At 31.7% G+C, this 26,929-nt stretch overlaps 4 protein-coding genes across 5 annotated transcripts; 1 reads left to right on the forward strand and 3 right to left on the reverse strand.

The window, feature by feature from the left end:
- Positions 1-250: 250 nt before the first annotated feature.
- Positions 251-1,973, reverse strand: LOC8280257 (chaperone protein dnaJ 8, chloroplastic). The gene is made up of 3 exons (XM_002512691.4): positions 1,409-1,973; positions 1,228-1,296; positions 251-649 (listed from the first exon to the last, which is right to left on the reverse strand). Exons 1-3 carry the CDS (start codon positions 1,637-1,639, stop codon positions 455-457), a joined length of 495 nt encoding a protein of 164 aa, XP_002512737.1. The 5' UTR covers positions 1,640-1,973; the 3' UTR covers positions 251-454.
- A 4,184-nt stretch (positions 1,974-6,157) lies between these two features.
- Positions 6,158-13,960, reverse strand: LOC8280258 (probable protein phosphatase 2C 60). 2 transcript variants are annotated; one of them, XM_048378098.1, is made up of 11 exons: positions 13,823-13,960; positions 12,910-13,028; positions 12,056-12,119; positions 10,774-10,882; positions 10,161-10,314; positions 9,755-9,880; positions 8,725-8,848; positions 8,549-8,625; positions 7,633-7,685; positions 6,800-6,854; positions 6,158-6,720 (listed from the first exon to the last, which is right to left on the reverse strand). In XM_048378098.1, exons 2-11 carry the CDS (start codon positions 13,024-13,026, stop codon positions 6,463-6,465), a joined length of 1,137 nt encoding a protein of 378 aa, XP_048234055.1. In that variant the 5' UTR covers positions 13,027-13,028; positions 13,823-13,960; the 3' UTR covers positions 6,158-6,462. The 2 variants fall into 2 exon arrangements, with proteins under 2 accessions (XP_048234055.1, XP_048234054.1); XM_048378097.1 differs by having other exon boundaries at positions 13,770-13,922.
- Positions 13,961-18,249: 4,289 nt separating this feature from the next.
- On the forward strand, positions 18,250-22,248 carry LOC8280259 (shikimate O-hydroxycinnamoyltransferase). Its single transcript, XM_002512693.4, has 3 exons — positions 18,250-18,405; positions 18,899-19,355; positions 21,110-22,248. The coding sequence occupies exons 2-3, from the start codon at positions 18,948-18,950 to the stop codon at positions 21,995-21,997; spliced, it is 1,296 nt and encodes a 431-aa protein (XP_002512739.2). The 5' UTR covers positions 18,250-18,405; positions 18,899-18,947; the 3' UTR covers positions 21,998-22,248.
- LOC8280260 lies at positions 22,208-23,170 on the reverse strand. The gene is made up of 2 exons (XM_002512694.4): positions 22,752-23,170; positions 22,208-22,670 (listed from the first exon to the last, which is right to left on the reverse strand). The coding sequence occupies exons 1-2, from the start codon at positions 22,981-22,983 to the stop codon at positions 22,429-22,431; spliced, it is 474 nt and encodes a 157-aa protein (XP_002512740.4). The 5' UTR covers positions 22,984-23,170; the 3' UTR covers positions 22,208-22,428.
- Between the last annotated feature and the right edge of the window lie 3,759 nt (positions 23,171-26,929).

Raw genomic sequence — 26,929 nt, forward strand, 5'->3', positions numbered from 1 at the left:
TTGTAATAGTCAATTGTTGCTTCATAACAGCTAATTCAGGCATCAATGGAGTTATTCCTAAGAAACCAAAAGGTCTGGCTAGGATTTGATACAGTTGTTCTTACACGGATTCACTCCATTATTTGTACTGAAGTAGTCTGCTATTCTATTTTTATTATAAGAAGAGTAAAATTATAAGCAAAAACTGCTATGTGCCCCACAGCCACAGGGAGAACAGGACAAGCAAAAGGGCAAAAAGACAAGGAAGAGAGACGAGTAATTATTTTGGTGATTCAGGCTCCACAAGATTATGTACACAGAATAGCCACTTCAACACCACGTCCATTATAAACACAACCTTTTCCTTGAAAAAGGTTGAATCATATAAATATATACGTGGGTGGGCTTTAACTCAGTAAATTAAATTTACAGTACTTAATTAATGATCATTTATTTACAATCATAAAATTGAAACTCAAATGTAAGGATTAATATGGGATGTGTAGTCTCTAATTCCAGCTCCTTCCCATCCCATCCACTCTTCCCACATGTCCCAATCAGGGTCGTCCATTCCCCTCATTGGCTCATCGACTCCTTGATCATAGGGTTCATATGATGACTCAAACACGTGCGATTCATCTGCTTCTCCTCTCAAACTGCTCATCACAATCTGGCATTGGCATATTGAAGTATTAGATGAATTCATATGTAAAGGATCTGACAACAGAAATTAAATGCAATTCTAGAAAGTAAATGGGTTTGGTCATGTAAGGTGACAAGTTCTAGACCTGAGACAGGGCACTGAATGGGCCCATATGTACTAATAATAACAATGAAAATGAGGCATCAAGGAAAAGAAAAAACTAATGCCCAAAGAGCTATATGATGACAGCAGTGGGGTCCCATGAAAAATGATGGTGTTCTATCTTTTGCAGAACAATTGTAGGTGTTTTCTATGAGGGTCACCCTCCTATTATATTAAGTTTTATCCATCCATCAAACAAAATTTCATAATCTGCCTCTAATAATTGCTTATAAAATTAAATTAAATTGCTTTCCTCCCAATAAAAGCAATTAATAAGTGTTGGATTTGTATGTATCTTTATTCCCTTAAATTTCTGTTGGGTTATTAGCCAACTTAAAAGAGGTTAAACCTCTTAGGCTCCAAATTAACAAAATAAACAAACCCAAAACACAACCAAACTGGAAAAAGAAAATTAGCAGACTGAAAAGGAGATGATTACATACATCATAGGCTTCATTAATCCGACTAAACTGCACTCCGCAATTGCTTCCTCTGCATACATCTGGATGATACTGGAGAAAACAAAATAAACAATCATCAATACAAAGAAAAGAAATCAAGAATCAACTCTACAGAAAAGAAAAATAAATAAATAAAAAATAAAAAATACAGAATATTGCAAACCTGCAAAGCAAGCTGCCTAAAGGCTTTCTTGACTTCGGATTCAGAGGCACCAGGTTGAATCCTGAGAGTCTTGTAAGGATCCATAACAGCAGAAGAAGAAGAAACGCAGAAAAACTTGACTCTATCTCTCGCCATTTGATTCTTCTTCTTCCTATTCTTGATCTGGAACCAAGAAGATGAAGACCCAGCACAGCCGTTTCCTCCAATCATACCAACAGATGCAGTTGCCATTCTTTTTCAAGAATCAAAAATCAAAAATCTTCAGTCCAATGGTAACGCAATCCAAGAAAACACCCACAAAATCTTTTTCTTATAAGGGGAAAAAAGGAAGAACGATTTAGAACAGAAAACAGGGGGCAAAAGGGCAGAGAAAATTATATAAATAAAGAGAGAAAGGAAGGAGATTTGGTTGAATGAAAGGGAATTAAATGAATGGTGCAGTTGCTGGTGTTGTGGCCCAATAAAGAAGAGAAAGTAGGGTCTTCTTTAAAAAGTTAGTAAATGACACATCAATCAATAATTCAAAAACAGAATATAAAAATAGGATAAGGGTTTTGCTTGATTCAAAGAGTTGAGTTGTATTATATTTATAGAGTAAGAAAATTTTAAAACAAAAAGGAAAAGGAAAAGGAAAAAATTAAAGATTTTTGAGGTCAGATATTGCCATTGGAGGGGTCCTTATCCAAAAGAGTACGTTTTTATGTAATGGTGCTAACGTGTATACGTGTCAATTCTAGAGAGAGAATAGAGTGCTGTGCTTATCTCGTGGTCCTAGTCAGACTTCTGATTTGGATTTATGTATTTTACTAACAACAAAAGAAATTAAAGTAGAATAAATAAATAAATAAATAAACTTTTTTAAGGGGTTTATTTTTGGAATATCCGTTTTTTGTTGTAATTTTAATTGGTTAGCCCATTTCTTTTTTGGTATTTGTAAATTGTAGACAGAATTTTTCGTTATTCGAAAACAATTAATAATTTTGTTGTGTAATTAAGACATAAGTATTGATTGGCAAAGGAAATTGGTATTTTAATGCCAACCCATGTGCAGGAGGAAGGATCCTTCTTCTATAGAGAGGGATTGACAAGGGCAAGGGCTAATATTTAATTACTCTACAAGGTACAACTTTTTTAAAAAACATTATTTTCCATGAAACCAACAACAAAATATATAATATTACGTGTAATTGAATCGACTATAGATTGGTTTCACATTCCCACCCGGTCTTTTGTTGAATCTTTATCTAGTAAAATAATAATATTTTTCTACTCATAGAAAAATTAAATCTTTTAATTAATGACGTTAATTTTAACTACTATTTAAAATTAGTTATTTATTCGTAAAAAAATAGAAATTTGATAATAAGTGATTTTTATACCAACTATTGAACGGTTAGCTATTAAACTAAAAGAAAATAAGTAAAGATTCTTAGTTTTAAAGGTAAAAGGCATAAGATATGCACTTTACTTTTAGTTTTCTAAATAAAATTTTAAACTGGGTAATAAAATTGAAAACTTGACAATGACTTCCAATCTAATCCTTTTCTCATGAAATATCAATATAAATGGTTTCAAAAAAAAATCAACATAAATAAAAAAAGATAATAGAGGAAAACTTGATCCACACCCTTTTTTTCTATTGAATTACTATAATAAACCACCAAACACGAAAATTAATAAACAAATTAAGTGGTGTCTTCTTTATAGGAAAAGAAACACAAAAGAACAAACTAAAAGAAAGTAGAGCTAACGCTAGAAAATATAATAAAATACAAGGAGCAAATTGCAAAGAACTGTACAATACAAGGGCATAGAAAGATACATGACTTGTACTAATGACACGTGCACATTGTTCATGTGTATAAAAGAAACCGCGAGGAAAAAATTGGCGCGCAGATTTAGGAAAAATAGTATTGAATTGAAAAGATAATAAACGAATTTTCGTAACGGACTTTTAAAAGAGAAAAAGCGGATAATGCCACCGTTACTTCGTCAGAAGCGGTTTTTTCTTTTTTCTTTTTTCTAGAGAAAAGATGTCAAAATAAATATTTAATTTTAAAACGGGGCAGTTAAAATTGCGGATAAGGAGATTTCTAGAAACGGGTTTACACGTGGCTGAAGGATATTGTGTTAGAAAATTTATGGTCATTGTGTTTGTTTTTTTGGTTGTCCTGATAAACGGATCCTTATTAAGCTGCTTGAAAATGGTGGATTAAGGATTAATTAGAGGATAATGAAGACAACATCTTAATCATTGTCTTGCAATTCGCTAAAATAATTAGATAAAAATAAAGTTCAAAGATAAACACATGTTAATTACTCTTAATTCCTTAATTATTTTCTTTTTAGCAGGAGATGTAGGGGATTTCAATTTTATTTTTTATTTTGAATGTATTTCTCTTTAACAAATGTTAATATAAATCGGATTATATCATGAATTAGTCATATATGTGTTTCTCTATTATAAAATAAGTCATTTAAAAAAAATTATTTCAAAAGAAAATTTTATTTCAAGAAATGAAATTTAATAAATAGTCATTATTTCTTTTCTATTTTTACCCTTCATTAGGAGTAAAAATAAGAATAAAATAAGGTAACATAAGAATATAATAGAGTAAAATTGTGTTTTATTTTAAATATTTTAATAAAATATAAATTTATATTAATAAAAATATTTATTAATGTGATTTTTGTCCGACATAATTTTAAATAATTCATCTTGATTCATTTACATCTCTAATAATATAAATTAAATAATAGAGATCAAATTGCTATTTCCTGTGAATTTTTATAAGCACAAAATCTATTTTTTGAAAATAAAAATGGCGTACGAGAAGTTGGGTGATGATGTATTAGGTCTTATCCATTTTCATATAAATAGAGACAGAAAATAATTTTGGATGGGGCCAAATTCCACGTGGTCAAAAGTGAAACCCATTACCATTTTCATTTTCATGCAGAGAAAAATCAATTAACCGTACCATTGAGAAAATACAAACAATTGGGGCTGCCCAAATAATACTACATTCATTGTACATACAGTTTCATCTCCAATTTCAATCTTATAAATGTTTCTAACTTGCTGTGGCAAGAACATTCATCTGGGTCACTTCCATTTGCATTAATTTCTTCAATCTTAGCTAATTAGGTTTCAATTGATTCAAAAGGCTGAAGGGTTTAGGGAAAAAAGAAAGATTAAAATTCAAATTTCTAACTACCAAAAATTTAAAAATAAAAAACTTATTTCTTTTTTATTTATTTTCAGGTGTTTTTTTTTAATGTATAAAAAAGACAGAAACTATTTGTATATGTACTAACAAATAACAATACTGTTATTCAAATTGAGGATGGCAACTTTTCTGTCAATAAATGAATGAATCAAATTTTTCAGATATTAATTTATTCTTCTCTGGATATAATAATTTAAAGAAGAAATATCTTTAAAATATCCTAATATACTATAAAAATGCAAGTTGAAGGCATTGCTAAATCCAGATTTTATCAATCTACTTCTTATATGAAATATAAACATTTATCATTATTTAAATTCAACTTTAATTTTAATATTTGAATCGGTGCTGAAAATAGAAAAAAAAAAATTAAAGAGCCAAAATAATAAGATAAAACCCAAAAAAGAAACTTGATTTTCTTCTTGGCCAGTAGGCCTTTGGATAATTGAAAGAAGCATGAATAAGCAAAGTCGTCCCATTCACATACCCGCCGCCCCTTACAGTGATGCCTTGTTTTGTCACATAGAAAATTTCAAAACAAGGTTCAATCAAGAAACATGATTCACTACTTCTTCATACCTTCACATCAATAGATATTTTTTATATATAAAAAAAATCTTATTCAGTATTATTCCTAAGGAGATAGGAATATAATTTAAATCCATAATAATAATAATAATAATGGAGAAGAGAAATACATCACTATCATAAACCAAATGAAAAAACAATTATTGATTTATTACACTTTTATAGGAAAGAAAACAATTAGGGAGTGGTCTGATTGACATTTTAGATTCTTAATAATTTCAATTCTTATAATTTATACTTTTTAGTTCTTATTGTTTTCTTTAAAAGCTTACAATTATTTATATATTAAAACGTATCTTAGGGGAATAGGTCAAATTTTGATAATTATGGTTATCATTTGTTTTTTAATTGATAATGGTCTCTATTTTTCTAGCAAATAATAGTTTTATGGGTTTGGTATTTCAATTTTCAACTATTTCTATTATCTATATGGACTTCTGACTTGTCAGGTTGTACATTGCTATTACAAAGATTCAAAGAGGTTTCTTTTGACTCACTCCAAGTCAAATAAAATTAAATTCAAGGAATGGTAAAAGCAACTAATTTTTCTTTCTTAAAAAGAAAAGAAAGATGTGAAAAAATATATATATATATATTCAATTTCTCCGTCACAAATAGAACGCTTCATCTCTCATGCCGTGAAAATCATACTGGAGTTCTTTAAACAAAATAAATATAATATAATAAGAAGAAACTTATTAGAAAAAAAAAAGACAAAAGAATAAATTAAATACAATTCTGAATATGTAATTTTATTTTTAAATAAATATAAAAATTTTAAAATTTATAAATGAACTTTATAAAATATTTTGAATCTAATGCAGTAATCAAATTTCAAGACTGATTATTCAGTTGTTTAAAAACAAAATGAAAGAAAAAGAAAAGACGGAGAAATTACAAGGCAGTTTAGTATACACTTTATGCTTTCTCGTGTAAAACCTGCGGTTCATTAGTTTCGCCTTTCACGTCCTGAAATTGACACAATCCTGAATTCGTCAATAAGCGCCATTGAAAATTTCTAACGAGACCCACAAAAAGATCACATGTACAGAACTTAGAAAACGTCAATTACCGAGGCAAAAGTAGGAAAAAAAAAGAAGAAAAAGAAAGAGTATCCTCATCATTTACAATCACAAGAACCGATTTCCTAATCGTAAAATTGAAGTCTTGTATTCTTGTGTTTATCAGATTCCAGCTTGCACAAAAATGAGCCACTCAGTCAATACGGTTGAATTATTATTTTTCTTTGGTCTCTGTTGAACCCTCATCAACCTTCACTATGCTTCTGTTACACTGAGATGGTTCATCAATATTTGCTGTCGTCTGAGCCGGTTGATCAGAGGAGAGTGACTGCTCCTCTACAGAAGCACCTGAAGTAACAGGTCTCTTAAACTGGACTATAATCATGGTCATGTTGTCGCATCCCTCACCACCAGCAACAGGTGCCAAACACCTGTTGAAAACTTTCTCGCAAATCGCTGAAAGCTTATTTTCCTGCACGGTTTGGGACAAAATGCTGTTACCTATAATAATGCATATAGATAGAATTCTAACAGGTGGTTGCACATCTTACATTGTTTAATTGCTCCCGCACATAATCCACTAGCTGCTGACTTGACATGCAATCCCTAATATATATGAGAGAGTGAAATTACAAAACCATAATATAAAATTAATGAAAATTTTGAACAGATATGCATGTGGTTTTCCATAATTTTAACTTTAAATACATACTTTTCTTTCATTACAAATCAGTGTATAAGCGTATATACGTTAGTAAAAGACAGTATTTAAATATTACGCCGTGAGATCCTGCTTATGTAACTTCATTTATCTGATGTGGTACTTGTACTGTATTTTGGAAAAAATTCAAAAATATAATTGTAGTTTCACATATTTTCAACTTTAAGCAAGTGTTTTTTAATTATGATAAATTAAGCCAAATCAGCAGAAACTTCCAGTATTATGGAAAAGTACTAGCTTTTATTAATGAACAAAAGCACAAATACTAGTTTGTCACAGGAAAAAAAACACTTAGAAGTTCGAAAAGGAGTAATTCATCTGCTAGCATGTTAGGTTCAATATGAAATGGAATATCAGTTCTCTTTGCAAGCATCTATCTGGTCAGATTCACTTCCAGTCAGCAGGAAGATAATAGTAACATTCTCCAATGCAAGTCATGCAAGTCCTTTAAGGGTCCAAACAACTCCAAGATACAGTTTTCCTACGCTGTCAGTCTGTAAGCTGATGCCTTTAGGTCCCAATCCTACTTGGAAATCTATTAATGCATAAATAAGTCTCTTAAGGATCTATTTTCAGAATGACAGAAGGAAAAAGGAAAGCAATCATGTGTGGGCAATTTTCTTCATGATATGAAAAGTGCTACATAGACAAAAGATGCCTTACCAAATGCCATCACAAGCAAGAACAAGAAATTCATCATCATCACAGAGCTCAACCTATACAGAGTGTATAAACCAGAAGAAATAAGACAATAGCTATGACATAATAAAATTATCATATAAAGAAAACATGTAGTGCCAGCCAAGCAATCTAGTATTCTTAAAACCCAAATGTACCATATGTGTCCCTTTTTTGGAGAAAGAAAGAAAGAAAATAAGATAAGGGATTAATCACCTAATCTGTGTAATGTGTTGCATGTTTAGTGACTTTTTTTTAAGCAGAAGTATAGCGAGACTCGTTTTTCACTTGTTTTTATATTTTGAAGTAGCTTCGCAATTTGCAATCACCTATTTAGCATTTTTGAGGAGTCATGTGAGTCTAGAATATCTAGACTTTTGTTTGTTTAAAATGGAGAGAATTTGGTGGCAGGAAAAATGCCAAAAATCCTTAGGATCATGCCTTTCTTTGCATCTTTATGGAGCATTCGATCGAGACAAATGCATATAACTTCAGATCAGGCTATGTCCTTAATCTGATGAGGGACAAGATGGTGTTTTAGGGTTCTATACGAGCTTATGCATAATGCATCCAGATCTTTACAAAGACTGTTTTCCAACTTGATTGAGGACACTTTTTTATTATTCTCTCTTATAGTTGTCTGTAGGAGGATTCCTCGTCTTCAATGGCGTACTTTCCTTTCTCAATAACATTACTTTCAAAAAAAGAAAGGAAGATACAGACACTGAATCATGATTCAAATAATAGGCCAAATTTACAGAGTACTGATAACAAAATCCTTTTTCTTAACAGCAAATTGCATATGTAGATCTGCATGAACTGAAAGTGGCAAACAAATAATGAAGACAAAAACCATCAACCAAAAACAAATGAAATCATGTGTAAACAGTATGCTACATACTGTGTTTATGTCTGGATTGGCAGTCACAATTTGTTTCTCAGCTGGCAGTGATTTATTCTGCTTAAACTCTGCATCCCCTGCAATAAATGACGTTATTGTGAGAATCAATTGAGAAAGAACAGGAATTTTTCCTCCCTTTCCTTAGCATGGAATAGAACTGGAGTAAATTCAAGTACCAATAGCCCTAGCCAAGTTTAAACTTCCATTAACACGTCCAACTTGTATGAAACCTCCAGCTTTTAGAATCCTGTCTTTCTCGACCTCAAGGTCAGGCTTGTGATCTTTAGACAAATTGTATGCCTGCATAATTGCACAAGAGAATGATGTGTAAATCAGCAAAAGTATGCAGTTCATCTAGACAGAAGAAATTACAGGGAGGACATCATAACTGAACTTTGGTTATGTTTCATAAATAAGAAAGCAGAAAATATGTCTGTCAAAAATATTATGGATCCGACTTTTACTCTTCAGTTACCAAAGGCAACGAAAATCAAGTGTCTCCCTTTTTTGGAGGATGTTAAACGCAGCCTACCTGCTTTGACAACTAAAGATGCTTCTTGCACCTAAAAGCTAAGCAGCAAATTTGGCCTTGCACCTTCCTTCACTTTTTTCAATCCCATAATATCAGATTTCCATCAGCAGGAATAGGAAGCTCAATGATGCAACCATATGCAATTTACTTGCTTCACATTCTGTCCATCAGAATTTTGATGCCAGAGTTCTTTCCAATTGTTTCAATTTTGCTTAAACATTTGATAGGACTTTAGTACTAACATTCCCAGTTGAAAATTCCGCAGATGACATACAATGAGATATTCTCGCACAGTATCACAGGAATCCTATCGGATAAAGTAATAAATCTTCAAAATACACATAACATGGAGTTCTTGGGAAAATTTAAAATGATATAGAAGATTGGTTTCAAGTTAAATATGAACTTTCAACCATTGTCTGTGCCATTAATGATTCTGACTCTTCCTCAATGCAAGATGCAGTTTTAAGACCCTAAAATCAATTCTATGGTAGAAAGAAATGTGATTAAATAGTCACTGATTTTATTAATCAGTCACTCAAAATGTTGATCAGTTAAAAAGTTGCTTATACATATCATATGTGTGTCTAGCACTCTACCGGAGTGTGTGCTAAAACTACCCAAAGTTTAAGTTTGTTTGGGGAAGTAATAAGAAGAGAGCAAAAGGATAATACCTGGCCCTTCCTGGATATAACACAACGAGAATCACCAGCATTGGCAACAACAAGTTGGTTCTCTCGAATAATTGCAACGCATGCTGTGCATCCAGAATTTGGTCCTTGAAAGTCAGAATGAGGTCCCTAGTTGTAAAAAACAAAATTTCCTTGACTTATTATTAAATCACCCAAATTATTGACCTACGTTAATTAGTGAATACAGCATATATAAACCAAGATCCAAGTAAGTAGTGGGTTCTACAAATATGCTTAGATTTGTATAAAAATCTGCATTAAGCATAAAAGTTAACCCCAAATGAAAATGTTCCAAGAAGTTCTGTACTCCTTGAAAGTATTTTTCTGTCACAATAACATAAGCATGTAATGTCCTATCGCAAACTTGAAATTAATATTGATAAAGCACCTCCTCAGAAGACCAATCATCAACATGCCCGTTGACATCACCACTCCTAGGTGACCATAAAAACCCTTCTATCATCCCAGAAACCTTCTCTATTTTATCACCCAATATGGCTAATTCCCTCCATCCCCTCTGTCCATGCATCATCTCATCCATTCTGCAACAATAATGGTATGGTAGGAAATAAATTAAGTGAACTCATATTTGATGTAAGAAACAATTAACTTAATCCTCTATGAATTTAAATTAAAATTCTACCCATAGGTTCCAGAAATATTCGACACGTAAGTCAACCATGACCAAAAGCGGTAACAAATAATAGTTAAACATGACAACTTCCACATTTACCATTCATTGTTATAGCAAACATGATGGTATAACGATTATTTTTTTTAGCATAATAATTATACAGCATAACATATAGCTCGAGCATCATTACCGGTCTTAACCCTAGTTATCAAATAACATATCGCATAACTCAGAATCATTCCAAGTTTCCAACCTATTCAGAACATGTACCCACTAAAGAAATTGTCAGAACTATTATAAAGCTCCATATGACATTGAGAAGTCATGAGATTTTAAACAAAAATACAAGTGCAATCAGTGAAATAACCTGAGAAACGATTTTTGTAATGCATTGCCCAAATCTCCAGCAGAATAAGCTGCATGCTTGAGCACTTGCTGGTGAAGATACTTAGCACAGAACTTAGCCACTGCTTTTCCTGCAAATTGGTGGACCTTGATGACCATAACCCACAAATAAAAATTACTAGCCTAAAAAAGATTAATAAGAACTTTATTGCATTGACCACTACCACTGCTACTAACTCCACCATGCCGAAGAAAAGAATGACTCAATTCTCAATAGGAGGGGCAATTTAATATGGGCTTAAAAAGCTACTCGGAAAAAGAATTATTGTTAACAAACAGACTTGAGGATGTATGACTTCTGCCACCACCCTTCTAATTAAATTATTCTAACGTCTAATAGCTTTCCTCCTTCCATGTTCTGCTTCACGAAATAAACAGATATTTACTCACATTGCATAATTATAGCAAAGTTTTTCCGAATTTATTGTCAAGTAAGTCTTGAAACGTAATGAAAATTTAAAGTTTAGCCTTCAAACTTCAGAACTCTTTCAATTATGGTCCTTGCATAAACATCTCAGCTCTTTCAGTAACATCCTCAAACTTAATAAATACATCAAGTCCTTCACTATTCATATTTCACTTATTAAGTCCTTTAACTAATTATACTGTAAATCTGTCATTGGAAACAGCAAAATCTGAAAGTGCTAGATTATCTAAATTTAACACCCCTAAGCAGAACTTTAGAAAATAAATATAGCCAGCACAATTCGACAGCATTAGTGACAAAGACTTGATTGAACATGAGATAAAGTTAAGGCACTTGATTGCACAAACGAAAATAAATTAAGCAACCAAAGAAACTCAAAATCTGAGGGTCTAATTCTAAAACATGGAAATCAAATTGATTAATCCACTAATCCTAACTCCCTAAGCCCTTTCGAGTACAACCAGAGCTTAAATCCTTTTTTCTCAAACTAGCTCAGCACATAAAAGGACTTCTCTTTTTTCCATTTATTACGTGTATAACTAAGTCTCTACCAGAGATAGAAAAAGAAAATGCACATATCTAATGCAAAATCTACTAATTTTAAAAGGTGAAGTTAATTATGTAAAGTGAATAAATGCTATTCTATTAACAATAAAAGGCAAAGTAACCGTTACATTAGCAGCCAGCAAAGTAAATCCAACTTCAGAAAGAAAGTTTTTGACATTTTTGACAAAATATGAGGAGATATAACAATAAATATCAGACTAATATAATAATAATAAAAAAGAAGAAGCACTGAACTCAAATAAATGCTGACCTCCATGGCCATCATAAACACCAAAGAAAGATGTGGAACCGTCCAAATCTGGATAAGCTGCATGCTGTTAAACACCTCATATAAAATCAGTGGGCAGGAAAACACAATTATTGAAAAATCATGAAACTTTAAGTCCCTAGTGCAAAATCTCTGTTCTATGCATCAAATACAATTTCATAAGGAATATGTATCAATTTCTCACTTCTAATTTCATCAGTCTGCAAAAGCACAAAAGACAAAAGAAGCATAGTTTATTTATTAACATAAAAACTCATGTAAACTAAACAGAAAATACTTAAAATGACAATATTATCAATCTCCTTGGTGCTTCAGCTACTTATAACCACTTTATGTGAATATTATGCTTTCGGCTGGAATAAAGTTAACAGTCAAATTTTTTTTTTCATTCAATTTAGTTCGCAGACTATTGTGAATAAGGTCAAATTGCTAACAGAAGAAGTCCTGTCAGTTATAAGCCAATATATCCATCTCACAAGTAATGTTTAAATGCACAATATAAAGCATGCCGCATATGTCAGATGTGAAAGGAAACAAAAGATTGAGTTCAGGTGGCAAAGCTCTAACTGGGAACAACTGAATAATGCAAAAAATGTCTAGCAGTGCTGATGCACAATCACAACTTAAATCATTTAAGTAAAGCACCAATGAAATTTACATTATTTTGAAGCTGTTACTGGTTTGGGCAGACGGTGTGGCACAGTACATTAAATTTAACACCTTGCTTATGGGTTCATACAAGGAAGCCAAATTTTTTTAACTTAATCACTCAATTTTCACAAGATCACATGTAAATCAGGGTGGATTGAAATAACAATCTTGAAGAGAGTACTGACAGCATCTTCCATAGTTGCGCGCCATCCTTGCATAGAGGACATCCCATATCGAAGTCTATTATTCTCACCATCTTCTGAAGACTTCTCTGTTTTAGGGGAGCTGAGATATACCCCCATCTCTTGATGAAACCAAATAAAAACCTCAGTCAATAAATCATTAGATTTAACATGTCTGCAATACATACATGTTCATATCCATTTTCATAAATAAGTAAACACAAGTCGTGGAAACAGATCCGCAGGTTCTATTCCCAAATTCACGAGCATGCACAACTAGATGTGACTAACTTGTGTGTGTGTGTGTGTGTGTGTGTGTGTGTTTGAATGCATGCCTCCTGCTGTGGAACTTTAACTTACAAATCTGTCCATAAAATAGAAATTACAGGTTGAAGATTTCATAGTATTTCATCTTCAAGCACAAAGAGAACCAATTACTAAAGCAAATAACTGATATTCAGTCGCAGAAATCATTTCCATGAGTAAAACAGAGACAGTAACTAAGATAAAATTCAAAACAACAAGAAAAGATTAAAACATAAAGATCAAACAAAATCTGACAATTCAAAACAATGTCGTTTTGATCATTTGACCAAAACATACACAGGAATCTAAATAGAACATCAGAAAACCATAACTCTCTTCAAGAAAGAACAAACAAAAATAAAACGAGCAAGGTTCTCTCGTTGTTATGGACTACAATTACAGAGTAGTAATAATCACTAATTCGTCAATTTTCTTTCAATTTCTTAAACATTCTCGCGCTAACCAAACAGATCATACAATACATAAGGAGTGGAGATCTTTCTCTACATAGAAATATAGAAATGCCGCGTAGGGTTTGGAGATGTGACAGTACTCACTCGACGGTTGCAGAGTCCGTACGATCAAATCAAGAGGCAGAGACTATACTTACTATTAAGAGAGAGTGGAGTGGATATAAAATCCTTCCTTTTCTACACAGGAGTAACAACCATGTATGTATGTTGAATCTTTTCAGGTTTTGACCAGATGTGCAATTTATTTATTTTATTTGCTGACATAATTATTTCTACTGAACACTTAATAAGATAAACGATAAAATCATTAAATACATTAAACTCCAGCTCTACACGTAGGTAGACCTGGCCAAATTGCCGGTTTGAACCGTGAACTGGGTCGGAAACTAAACCTGAATCAGAAATTCTAGCCCGTTTATATTTTTACATGAAATAGTAAATTTTTATATCATTAATAATTAATAATTATATTGATAGATTAGCATCCTAATATAAAGAAAGAATTTACAATTTTATGATTAATATTTAATATAAAAAATATATTTACTCTTAAACTACTTTCATATGCAAATAATTTTAACTGTTAAATAAATTTAGTATTATCCGTTAAACATGTAAAGAAAAAGTCAATCGAATCCACTCCACCAATGGATTGGGATCGGAGCAAAATCAAAATTAAAACTCTAATTATGATTGTTGTAGATCTATGGCAATTTTGGTATGATTCAGGTGACCCCATGGTCATGTTTGGCTAGGCATAACTTGAATGGAAATAGGCCTACTCTTTTAGCCATTGACCTTTTATCCCCCACTCCAAATTTGATTATTCATCGAGAATGAATACTAAATCAAGATAAGTTCAAATCCCAGCATAGTTTATTTTAACTTCTCTGGCCTTACATCAAGCATCTTTCAATCTTCTAACTAAATAGGAACCAAAACTGGTCCTAATAAAAAGCAAAATTTGTGGGTCATGTGAGCTGTGATTACCAATTCTTACCAAAGCTCCATTATTCATAGAGTCAAGCAAGGAGAGACGTAAGCACTACAACTAATTACCATCATAGCTAAGAACAAAATAAAATATTGTCACCAACCATGATATAGGCCCCACTCACGCAAGTGATCCCTATCCCTATCCATATTTGGTTTTCTTGTTTTCTACCAACCCATGACGATGATAAGGGTGAAAGTGGGCTTGGTGTATCCCTAAAGCCTTTCCGAATTGGGGAACTGGCGTCTGGATTGTGTTTAGGTCAACGTCTCGCCAACTCCCGCACCAACATTAATTTTACCCTTTTTTCTTCCTTTAATATGTAATAATTTGGATAAGGTAATTTAGGGAAAGGAAACGTTAAGCTGACATCCAGTATGTGGACTATTTATCCGGTCAAAAATGGCATTACTTAACACAATCATATATAATATTATACGTACTATTATTTCAAGTGTCAAGATTTCATATTCTTTTATAATAAAAAATTGAACTTCTATTTTTTTTTTTAACACCTCAGACTTAGCTCAAGTGGCAATAGCATTTTCTCTTAAAAGTTGAGATCTCTCGTCCGTATTAAATGAATTTTTACTTTTTATAGCGATCATAAGATAATGGCTATCCGTATTATACAATTCGTGACTTGCTAGCCCTCCTAATATATATCTGAAATCTTATACTAAAATAGTAAATTGTGATACTAAATACATTGATTTTCTTATATTTATGATTTTAATCCGACAATAAGTGCATGTGTAATTTGTGAATACAATTTTGTAATCTTTGTTTATTTGTTTGCCCTAAAGTTTTGAAAATTATCTCTATAAGAGCAAAAATATCTCATTATTCTTTTCTTTTTGCATGCATTCTATGAAAAATTAATTCCACAAGAGGTGTAAGGAGATCTCGAACTATTAGTATTATGGATTAGACCTTTTATAAAAGTTAATAGATTTAATTGAGCCATAAAAATACGATGAAAACTTAATTGAATCTTTTATAAAATTTAATTAGTTTGATTGAGTAAATAAAAGAATAAAAACTTAATTAAACTTTTCTAATAAATTTAAAGATATTTTTATATATTTGGCTTTTGGTTAATATTCTAATTCTACTCGAATTTAAATTGTAATTTCACGACTGTAGAATGCAATTGGGCATTACTTTGATTAGTATTATAATTCTGTACGACTTATTTATATTGCAATTTCATTGATGTTACTCATATTATGTTAATCCCGTGATTTCTTTTTCAATAACTATTAGACTTTTAACAACTCTGTTCAAAATTCGTTAATCTACAAGAATATAAGGTTTACTAATATTTACATATTATTCAAATGCAATTTTCTTTAGAAAAATGGTTTACAATGTCTATCAGTCCATATTGCATGTGCAACAAATTGCAATCTGTTGGGCAATGATATGGGGAAATTAATTTGTTAATGTAACAAGGCACAGTTAGCTGTTTTATTAAATTTGTGTTTTATAATTAATATATGTTAGTTGTACTAACTCTTTTATTAAATTTGTCTTTTTTAGTTGACGGTATTAGAAGGATGTGAGATATTTTTTGATGGATTATTATGGTTTTTATATATCTTTTAATTTCATTCTATAAAAAATTAATTTTACAGAATCAAATACCTCTGGCACCATATAAAAATTGGGACACTTAATATAATTTTAATAAGCTTTTAGAGGGATAACTTTATAAATTTTATATTTGAGTTGGAGATTTGAGATGGACTTTTGATCCAATTTTTATGAATGCAATACCTACATGCTAGGCTCTTTTTTTAAATTTACTTTCTAAATTCATTTCTATACTATGTTTTTTTAAATTTACTTTTTTTTTTCATTTAAAAATTTAAATATTATGTAATATTAATGGTTATTATTTTTATTATTTCTTATTTTTAGAAATAAATTCAAATGAGCTAAAAAATATATAAAAAAGAGATGATTTAAATGGAGTGTAACAATGAAAAATAGTAAAAGTGAATCGAGTAATAAATTGAGGAACAAAATTCAACTTTTTTTTTTGGTTAATACCGCATTCTATTTTTTGTGTTCTTTGTTCTTGGTAAGGGTCCATTGACATGTGGACTACCAAATAATTCGGCTTAGTTAATAATTATTTTGACTTTATTGTTATCATTAGTACTCACCATTAAAATGTAATGTTTACTTAATAAAAGCTGAATAATGTTATGAAAGTTAAATATGGAGTTTATTATTGAAAGGTGATTTCAATCTATGGTAAATCTCATATATCAGAATGACATTTTAGTATAATAACTTGACTGCTTTTAATGAAATTTGAGTTTAATAAGGGTTTTGTTGTAAAATTTGAAATTTTAAAAAATAAATATTATCTCTTAGTTAATGCTATTATTCGGAGATCTTAAATCACTTAACTTCTCTTATTTACTCAACATCTCTATTGTCTCTCTTCCTTACTTTCTTCTTTTGATTTTATTTTTGTTCCTATCTCTTTTTATGAGTTTTTTTTCCTGTTTTTACTAATTCTTTTTTCTACATTAGCATCTTGATGATTTATTGAGTTATTTGAATTTTTAATAAAATTATTTTTTATTTTATCTTTTCCAGAATTAGCAATTTGTGCATCTTCTTCAGCATAGCCAGTATCCCCGTGTTTTCCTCCTCTTTTACCATCTTCCATCAAATTGTTTTTTTCACTAAATTCAAATATCTTTTCCATTAATTGATATTTGAGTCTATTTTACATAAGAAGAAACTTATATTGTTAAATAAACTAGAAGAGAAACTGCAATTAGTTTACAAATTTTTGATTTTGTTTAGCAAACTCAAAAATCTTTCACTTTATACTAATTCTAAAATAACTCATAAATTAAATTGAATTAACTATTTGTCTGTTGAAATTAAATTGCTTTAGTCTTCGATAATCTTTTTATTAAGCTTAGATTAATGAAAAAAGAGAAAGATTTTGGTGCTAATAGTTGGATATTAGAGTGAAAAAAAAGAAAATTTTGATAAATTTTTTAGCAGCAATCTGTACATTTTATGTGACGGTTCTTTTTATCTTGTTTTGGCGTCTAAAATTATTAAAAATATTTTAGTAATTTTATTTTTCATTCTTCAAACAGATCAAAATCAAACAAATCTATTTAGCAGCACCTTTAAATTTAATAATAATAATAATAATAATAATAATAGCAAATTAACATTTACAGTCATAATAAATATATATATTTTTTAATTTAAATAAAAATTTAAAATTGAAGCTCTTATCTCAGTATTTATAATAGAAAAATTAGATATAATTGCACTCTACTCGCTTATATTTATAAAATTTTCGTACTTTACTAGTAACATATGATTTATTTGAGTTATTAAATGTTATTTAATAAAGAGAAAATGTTATGAAATGGAGGAGGATTCTATCCCGATAGGCAATTGTTTAATTTTTGTGTGTGGATGATGCTTAATTAAAAAGAAAAGGAAAAGGGCGGAAGTGGCGGGTCCAGGTGGAGACGTGGGAGTGGGTAAGTGGTCAAAAGCAGTAGGCGGTAGTAGGTGAATGATACTAACCTTCTCTCCTCCCTATAAGATGCCTCGCAACTCCATCTCACCAACTCCATTTCCTCCTTTCTTTGCTTCCATTCAAATATCCCCCCCACTTCTTCTTCTTCTTCTTCTCCTCTAATTTCCAGGTACCATACAGGCTCCACAATCATACAGGTAATTCTTCATTTCTCTCTCTCTTCTCCATTCATACTTCCATGTCTTCTCTGCTATTCCCTTGTCCTTGTTTCTTAGATTCTACAATATGATGATCATTTTGTACATGATTTAATTATTTTCTGTGTCTTATCATATACTGTATTATATATTTGTTTCCCTTGTCCTGCTGTCTTGGAGGGTTGTAAATACTGAGCTAGTGAACCCCACCACTTCTGCTTTTCACCCATTAACTAATCCCTTATTTTAGTTGAATTTCCATATCGTTTCCTTATTAATAGCACTTTATTTTAATAGTCCGGCTCCTTTGTTTCTTTCCTAAAATAATAAACTTACTGGAAAAATCCTTTTATGCAGAATTTTATATATATCTTCTTTTTAATAGAAAAAGAAATCTATCTTTTTTTGTCGAAATTTCATGGCAATGTCTTACCACCCCAACAACCATCTCTTTTAACTTATACGGTACCTTTTCCCCCCTTGAAAACTGCAGCGCTAACCCCACAGAGTCAGCACACCAAACCGCTCCATCAAAGTCAAAAATGATAATCAACGTGAAAGAATCGACACTCGTGCCGCCTTCCGAGGAGACACCGCGAGTCGGTTTATGGAACTCAAACGTGGACTTGGTCGTTCCGAGATTCCACACTCCGAGCGTCTACTTCTACAGGCCAACAGGCGCTTCAAACTTCTTCAATCCGGATGTCCTCAAGGCGGCGCTTGGTAAGGCTCTGGTGCCGTTTTATCCGATGGCTGGTCGGTTGAGAAGGGATGAGGATGGTCGGATTGAGATTGATTGCAATGCCGAAGGTGTGTTATTAGTTGTCGCTGAAACAAACGCGGTTGTTGATGATTTTGGTGATTTTGCTCCTACTTTAGAGCTCAAGCAACTTATTCCCACTGTTGATTACTCCGGCGGCATTTCTACGTTTCCTCTATTGGTTTTGCAGGTACATGCCTATCATTCATGGATCTCGTCAAATATTATTGTTCATCTGCAATCACTTGTCGTTTTCAGCTTTTTAGCATATTTGTAGTTTGGGTAAATCTTGATGTTCATGCACAAGTGAGATAGCTTAGGAGCCTGATCCATATGCCTTTTTCCTTCGGTGAAAATTGCCATCTCTTTTAGCACACGAAGGAAAATAACTGCTTCATTTATTGCACTAAAAGATTTGATTCATAATTGGTGGTGGGGTCCTAAGGAAACCTATCTGCCTGTATTTGTTTCTGTAAAGGTGGAAATCCTCTGTTTCTGCTTTTTTTCTGTTTATGAACTAAAGTTTTAATTTATAGTAGGTACCTATAAATTATATATGTGCAGGTTTGGTATAAAATTAAACTATCATTGATTAGGAATTTAGTTGTGGCATTAATCAACTACCTTTTCTTTTTTTTTTTTGCAAGAGATGCTAATTACAGGACACCTGTTATTGTTATTGATCAGTTGTTTTAGGTGGTTACTTATATTGGCAGGGAAAAATAGTTAGGTTGGTTGGAAGTTGTTTGTGTTATGGTTGTGGGGTTTTTCGTTTTCAGGATTTGTGAGTTTCTGATTTGCTTGCAATGCCCATTTATTTACCTCTAACACAAAATCTTTACAGTTTAGTTCCAAGTAACCTGTCTGTTCTGAAACGATTTTATTTATACCAAAATTACTACCTGATTGTGACGTGCTATGACTTGCAATTCATAGCATGTTACTGCATTTCACTTTGAACTTTCATACTGGATCTTTGCTCATAATGTGTCCAACATGTTTGATGAGTAAACAACTAAATATGGTCCTATGTAATTATAGTAGCTGTGCAGCTGCTATCTCAACCAGAAGCTTGAGTGGATATTGACTTTTATTGACGCAACTCTACTTTAATAATTGTTGAGCATTTATTATTCTTTTCACAATATAAATGTCCTCGACAGGATTATTGATAGTTTCACGGCATTGCACATGCACCTTGTTAATTGTCATAGATAAGAGCCACTTTTCTCTCCTTGTTAATGGAGATCAGGGGTACCACCAGACTTTATTATCAAATCACCTAAATTGCTTTAAACTTGAGCATCCAATTTTTTTGGTAGTGATTAATCACTTATTGATTTGTTGCCATCGTAATTTGGATTTGGATCTTTCAGTTACATTTTAAGTGTACTGTGCATAACTCTGTCATGGCCTGAACTAGATAGGTTAAGGTTTATCATCCAAAGGGTTTCATACCCTACAATATTCAACCTCCTATTCACCAAAGCCTAGATAAGAAGTTCCCCATAAATTATGTTTGAGCAGCAGAGGTCATTGGTAGCAAGTGGTCTATGGACTTGCATTCATTTAAATGCAAAGAGACTTTATGTTTTCTCTGGTTGGTTGAGAGATGGAAGCACAATATTAAAGATTTGTTTCAAAACAGGAACATGTATAGGTGCTTAATGATTAAGCATATTAATAAGCAGATTTAGTTGTTCTGGCTTTGTGTAACTGTTAAAGAAAAGACCCGTGGAGCTACCAACCATTAATAACCACGAAAGATTTAGCTTTTAGATGGTTTTAGGCTGGCCTGATTTTACTTGATCTTTCTAATGCCACTTATGACCCTTTCTACTTTTACACAAGGAAACATATTTTGCATTCACCTCATTAGTTTGGGCCAACTTCAAATCATTATGTATGAGGTTACTAAGCATTCTTCGCTTTGATTCTTTGCAGGTGACACACTTCAAGTGCGGGGGAGTTTCTCTTGGTGTGGGTATGCAGCACCATGCAGCCGATGGATTTTCTGGTCTTCACTTTGTGAATACATGGTCAGATATGGCTCGTGGTCTTGACTGTACGATTCCACCATTCATCGACCGGACCCTCCTCCGTGCCAGAGACCCACCTCAGCCTCAGTTCAACCACATTGAGTATCAGCCTCCTCCAGCCCTGAAGGCTTCTGCAGAAACCTTGAAACCAGATAGCACAACTGTCTCCATTTTCAAGTTGTCTAGGGATCAGCTTAACATTCTTAAAGCCAAGGCAAAGGAAGATGGAAACACTATAAATTACAGTTCGTATGCGATGTTGGCTGGTCATGTATGGAGATCTGCTTGCAAGGCTCGTGGACTTACTGATGATCAAGAAACCAAGTTATATATTGCAACTGATGGACGGTCCAGATTGAACCCTCCACTTCCACCAGGTTACTTTGGCAATGTGATCTTTACAGCAACACCAATTGCAGTAGCAGGTGACCTAGAATCAAAGCCAACCTGGTATGCTGCAGGAAAGATTCATGACGCATTGGCTCGCATGGATAATGATTACTTAAGATCAGCTCTTGATTTCCTCGAGCTTCAACCTGATTTATCTGCTCTTGTTCGTGGGGCCCATACTTTTAAGTGCCCAAATCTTGGGATTACCAGCTGGGTTAGGCTACCGATCCACGATGCAGATTTTGGATGGGGCAGACCCATTTTTATGGGGCCTGGTGGGATTGCATACGAGGGTCTGTCATTCATCTTGCCAAGCCCCACCAATGATGGGAGCTTATCAGTAGCCATTGCATTGCAATCTGAACACATGAAGCTGTTCGAGAAGTTCATCTATGAACTTTAAGAAATTGAGCTACTGGCAATAAGTCGAGCCAGTCCATTTTCACAAAATACCTGATTTATTTTTTTCTTGTACCCTGTAATTCCTCGCTCGTTTTGTATCCTTCATACATGGTTAAATTGAGAATGACATTAAAGAGAAAATATACCTTCATGAGGGCTAATGCTGTACGCCTTTGCACATATTTATGGACTTTTTAGAGGGCAAAAATCATGTCTAATATTTATATAATAACTTTGTATTTCTTTTGACTAGATATTGAATTGCTAGAGTTACCGTAGCATGCTTTTAGAGACGAAGATTTTTAAAATGTGAAAAATAAAACAAATCCACACTAGTAAGACTCCTTGGTTAAATCACACAAGTAACGCAGTAGCCAAGGCGTTCATCGAAGCTGGAGACCCGATATGGAACCAAATCTCCTGTTCTTAATTTCATAGTGATAGAATAGAGAAATTTATGATACCCAAAGCCAGAGCAACAGCGAACACAGTAGCTGACAGAAAGAAGGCGGCGGGTTTTGCTGTTAATAATGTTGCACCACTTTTCTGACGAGGGCCAGGGCGATGGACAATGTTTGAACTTCCATGCCCACCTTTCTGTCCTTTCATCGAGTGGAAGAGTTCACAGTTTCCCCTGTAATCTCTTATATCAAATCCCGCCTTGCCTTCTGGACCTGCAGCAGGACAGAAATTTAATGCTACATCATATAATATCAAACCGGTACTACTACTATAAAGGCAGGAGCAGCTACTACCATGAACTTGTACATGTTTAACAGCTTCTGACTGGGTGAAATTGTTGCACTGTGAATTGGGGATCTCTTGAAATGCCATGTTTGGTATGGCCTGACCACAAAAGATCAACAACCATACAAGAATTGCAAGTCTCATTTCCTCAGTTGGGTTTATCAGGAGAAAGGAGGGGAAAGTGCTACAAAGATAAGGGTTACCTATACTTGTATAAATTATATATATATACACACTCATATTCAAGGGATGTTATAGGAAAATTCTGGATTTGGAAAGAAGGCATGTTGGTATCAAATTTATGAGAGAACAAGGAATAAGAGTGGCCCATTTAATGACAGACAGTGTATGGTGTTCATCAAGATATTGTGAAAAGGGGATTCTCGCCAAGTGGGCAGTGTATAAGAAAAGAACAATATGTTAAAGGCTGAATTCAGATGCTTTGCCAGGTTTTGTGTTCATATCATTCCAATTCCATTTCATTGTGAGAATCTATACAGAAGCCATAATTATGCCAAGACTATTCAGTGTTGATTATTGATTAGATTTTATTAGTTGTAGTCTTTATTAATGCTAATGCATGTGTTTCTTTTGGAGGGTCGCATCAACATGCGATATAGACAGCTAAGAATCCAAGTTAAAAAAAAAAAAAAGAAGAAAATTTGACAGATGAAGTTAATTCTAAAATTAGTGGCGGTGAGTATCAGAATTAATCTCAATTATCAGAATAATTTACAGAGTTTTTGTGACTTGGGTGAGCTCAGCATGGAGCTGGTTAGGAATAGTTCATCGCTTCTTTGATCATTTCTTTAGTGGGCATACATCAATAATGTGATCTCTGCAACACATTCTTTTCCCATTTGTTATTGACCTTATTGGATACGGCAATCTACTTATTATCCCAATCCTCTTTCTTTTATCTTTCTTCTACTTATGTCAAATACTGATAAAAAAATTAAAATTTATAGTTATTTACTTTGAGATTGTTATTGAATATTAAAAATAAAGTATTTAAGATTTTAATTTAATATTTGATTAATTTTTATAAATTTTTAAAATTTATTTTTGAGAAAAATATATTTTTTTTTATAAAAATAATTTTTAAAACTTAAGAAATAAAATAAAATAAAAATTCTGACAACCTTTGGTCGAGGAAAGCACAAATGCAAAAAAGCTTGCATGTTTATGTTAGCAACTCTTAAAAGCTGAAGAGGAAAAGAAAAAGAAAAAAAATTTGAAAACACATAATAGGCAGCAAATCCTCCTAATGGGTTCAAGAATAAAGATTGATAAACGCATTATTAAGTTCTTTTAAATGGGTCCAAAAAACAGGAAGTCAAAGAGCGTCAGATTAGGATATTATATTTCTTTAATTTGTCTAATTTTTATTTTATGTTTATGTAATTATGATTTTGTATTTGCTCTAAAATATATGCTATTTATAATTTTATCTCTCAAAATTATAAATAACTACTCGTCTATACGCATGTTGCACAATATTTACTATTATTTCAATTATAAAATCAAGTTTATAGATACAATTTAATTAATTGTTTAATATTTAATATTAATTTATAATAATTTTAAAAATAATATCAAACTAACTATTTTAAATATTTTAAAATTTTATTTATATTATTGTATTAATAAAATATTTATTTATCAATATTATTTTAAATTAATATTTTTAATAAATTATTTTTAAAATATTTATTTATTAATTCTAATATTATATGATATTGATGTTTTTTAAATTAAAAATTTAATTTATTAGTGAATATAATATTTAAGAAAATTATGTTTTACAATTTGAATCATTATCTAATTAGAAAATTTTGATATATACATTAAAATCTTGATTTTTATATATACACTAAAATTTTGATAAAAAAATAATTAATAAACCAACACATAAAATAATAAGTTTTTTTAGCTAATTCCTAATATGTATGTATATAAATAATATCTTTTTGGATTTTATATATATGTACACAAACTTTTGACCATGTTCTTTTTTTTTTTATATATAACTTATGAATAAATCTTGATGAAAATACATAAATAATTAATTAAAATATAATTTTTAAAAGTAATAAATATTAATTTATTGATAAATTAGTAAAATATCCATTGATAAAAAAATAATAGTTTTTAGTTATAATAATATTATGTTATTTATAACTATTTAAATAGTGAGTTACTCATGGATTATCCGAAATTCTACACGTAAATGGAAACAGATTTATTCAAATGATATGGATAGGGTAATGCATAGACATACATTTTTTTTGGTATATGTAAGGATATAATTATTATCCTACCCATAACTTATCTATTGCCATCCGTATTCAAAATCTCATGCTACAATTTATTTTTTTGGAGGGACCCATAATTTTAAGACTCAGCCCTTCTGCTTCGATTCAATTTTCTATAATAATATGTTCAAATTTTCAAGATTTAAACCTTCTATTAACTCTGCAATGATAGAAGATAGATAGGCCTAATAGTCATAAATATCCAATTTTTTATGTGAATTTGTTAGTTTAGCCAAAAATTTTAAAATTGCCAATTTAACTATGAATTGTCCTAATGAGTGCAATTTTGGCTAATTTTATATTTTGGTCAAAACTGAATGACATAGAGGCTGATGTGTAAGACACATAATACCAATGTTAATGCCACATTGGTCAAACCATTTTACTCACCTAAATTAATCCAACTGCTCTTTCCTGCAGTGGCCTCCCTTCTTGGTTATATCCTTCAATCAAATTATTCAAAGTAACAACATTTGGTGCCAGATCCATCTCTATGGCTTCATTTAGCAACCGCATTGTCTTCTCTAATCTACTCACTTTGCAAAAACTATCTATCATATCTGATAACATTTGGTGTCAGACTCGTCTTTCAATAGTTTAGATGCTTCCTCTACTTTTTCTACATAACATAATTCTTTTTATAAGCAATTGTAAGTTTGAACACTTGGTTGACATTCATTTCTGTTCATCATATCAATAACTCCAATAAGAAATTGAAAAAGTGTTTTCTGATAACAAAAAGAACAGGCCCGAATACAAGACTAATAATTTGCATAAGCATATGGGTTTAAGATTGCGAAACGACGAGTGCAGGTGAGCGGTTCGTATTATACAATTGGAAACTCTGATAATTGCATTAGTCACATACACATTATGTTTAGCGGTATTGTTAGAGATGGAACTTCATCTTTTTTTTTTTTTGCCTATGAATTGCATGACCAACGCAAACCTTCTAAAGATTTTAGCTCTATGAAACCCACTGATTTGATTTAGATGTGGTTAGATTAACTTAGATAAGTTAGTTGGTTTAACTATTGTAGCAATGAAACCCTACACCTCAAAAATTATGTGTCTTGCACGTTAGCCTCCATGTTATTCAATTTTAACCCAAATGTAAAGTTGGCCAAAATTGCATTCACCATGCTAATTCGTATATAAATTGATAATTCTAAAAGATTTAGTCAAAATAGTAAATTTACGCAAAAAAATAAATTTTTATAGCTATTACACCATACAAATATTTTTTATATTTTTAAAAGAATATTATTAAATTCATAAATTTTATAAATGAATCCCATAAAGCCAGGATCTTTTAAACTCAAAACTGGTCTCCATTTTTTGACTTGCACTTAATTCGTCTATTTAATTTTTAATATAGATCAAGCCAGATTAATAAGCTTGCTTAAACTCTACTATTCTCTTATCCACCCAATGTGTTCGACATCCTTTTAACAGGCACTGTTACATCCTGGTACCAAAATGCTTGGACCAAACCAATACAAAGTTTGGTGCTTGTTGCCGGAGAATTGGATGCCCACTGTTTTTCTTTACTTTGTTCTGATAAGAGTTGCATTTATGAGTTCATATCATAGACAAGAATCGCGCACATTTACACGCACAGTTAACTGTTTTATGTTTGAGATCAAAAATTCAATTTTAAGAAAAGCTAGAAAATTATAAGAATCTAGGAAATTAAACGATTCATAATTAAATGGGTTAATCAAAGATCGAATACTCCAGTTTTTTGTTTTTCTTTATTCCTGAGTCTAATTTGTTAGTATTCATGGCTGTGGGCTGAAGTGTGACCCTGGACTATGTATGCTTTTACCGATCTCTTTGGAGAAATGATTTCCTCAGCCGCACTTTTAAAT

The sequence above is a fragment of the Ricinus communis genome, chromosome 8 (assembly GCF_019578655.1).
Source record: "Ricinus communis isolate WT05 ecotype wild-type chromosome 8, ASM1957865v1, whole genome shotgun sequence".
Classification (NCBI taxonomy): Eukaryota; Viridiplantae; Streptophyta; class Magnoliopsida; order Malpighiales; family Euphorbiaceae; genus Ricinus; species Ricinus communis.

Coding starts and splice junctions, on each gene's coding strand:
- LOC8280257 (XM_002512691.4), bottom strand. CDS start 1,639: ATGGCAACTGCATCTGTTGGTATGATTGGAGGAAACGGCTGTGCTGGG. Junction 1,297..1,408: donor TTAGGCAGCTTGCTTTGCAG/GTTTGCAATATT, acceptor TGTTTTCTCCAG/TATCATCCAGATGTATGCAG. Junction 650..1,227: donor GGATTAATGAAGCCTATGAT/GTATGTAATCAT, acceptor TGCCAATGCCAG/ATTGTGATGAGCAGTTTGAG.
- LOC8280258 (XM_048378098.1), bottom strand. CDS start 13,026: ATGGGGGTATATCTCAGCTCCCCTAAAACAGAGAAGTCTTCAGAAGAT. Junction 8,626..8,724: donor AAACTTGGCTAGGGCTATTG/GTACTTGAATTT, acceptor CATTTATTGCAG/GGGATGCAGAGTTTAAGCAG. Junction 6,855..7,632: donor CTTGCTTGTGATGGCATTTG/GTAAGGCATCTT, acceptor CATATATATTAG/GGATTGCATGTCAAGTCAGC.
- LOC8280259 (XM_002512693.4), top strand. CDS start 18,948: ATGATAATCAACGTGAAAGAATCGACACTCGTGCCGCCTTCCGAGGAG. Junction 19,356..21,109: donor TTCCTCTATTGGTTTTGCAG/GTACATGCCTAT, acceptor GATTCTTTGCAG/GTGACACACTTCAAGTGCGG.
- LOC8280260 (XM_002512694.4), bottom strand. CDS start 22,983: ATGAGTGTGTATATATATATAATTTATACAAGTATAGGTAACCCTTAT. Junction 22,671..22,751: donor TAAACATGTACAAGTTCATG/GTAGTAGCTGCT, acceptor GTCCTGCTGCAG/GTCCAGAAGGCAAGGCGGGA.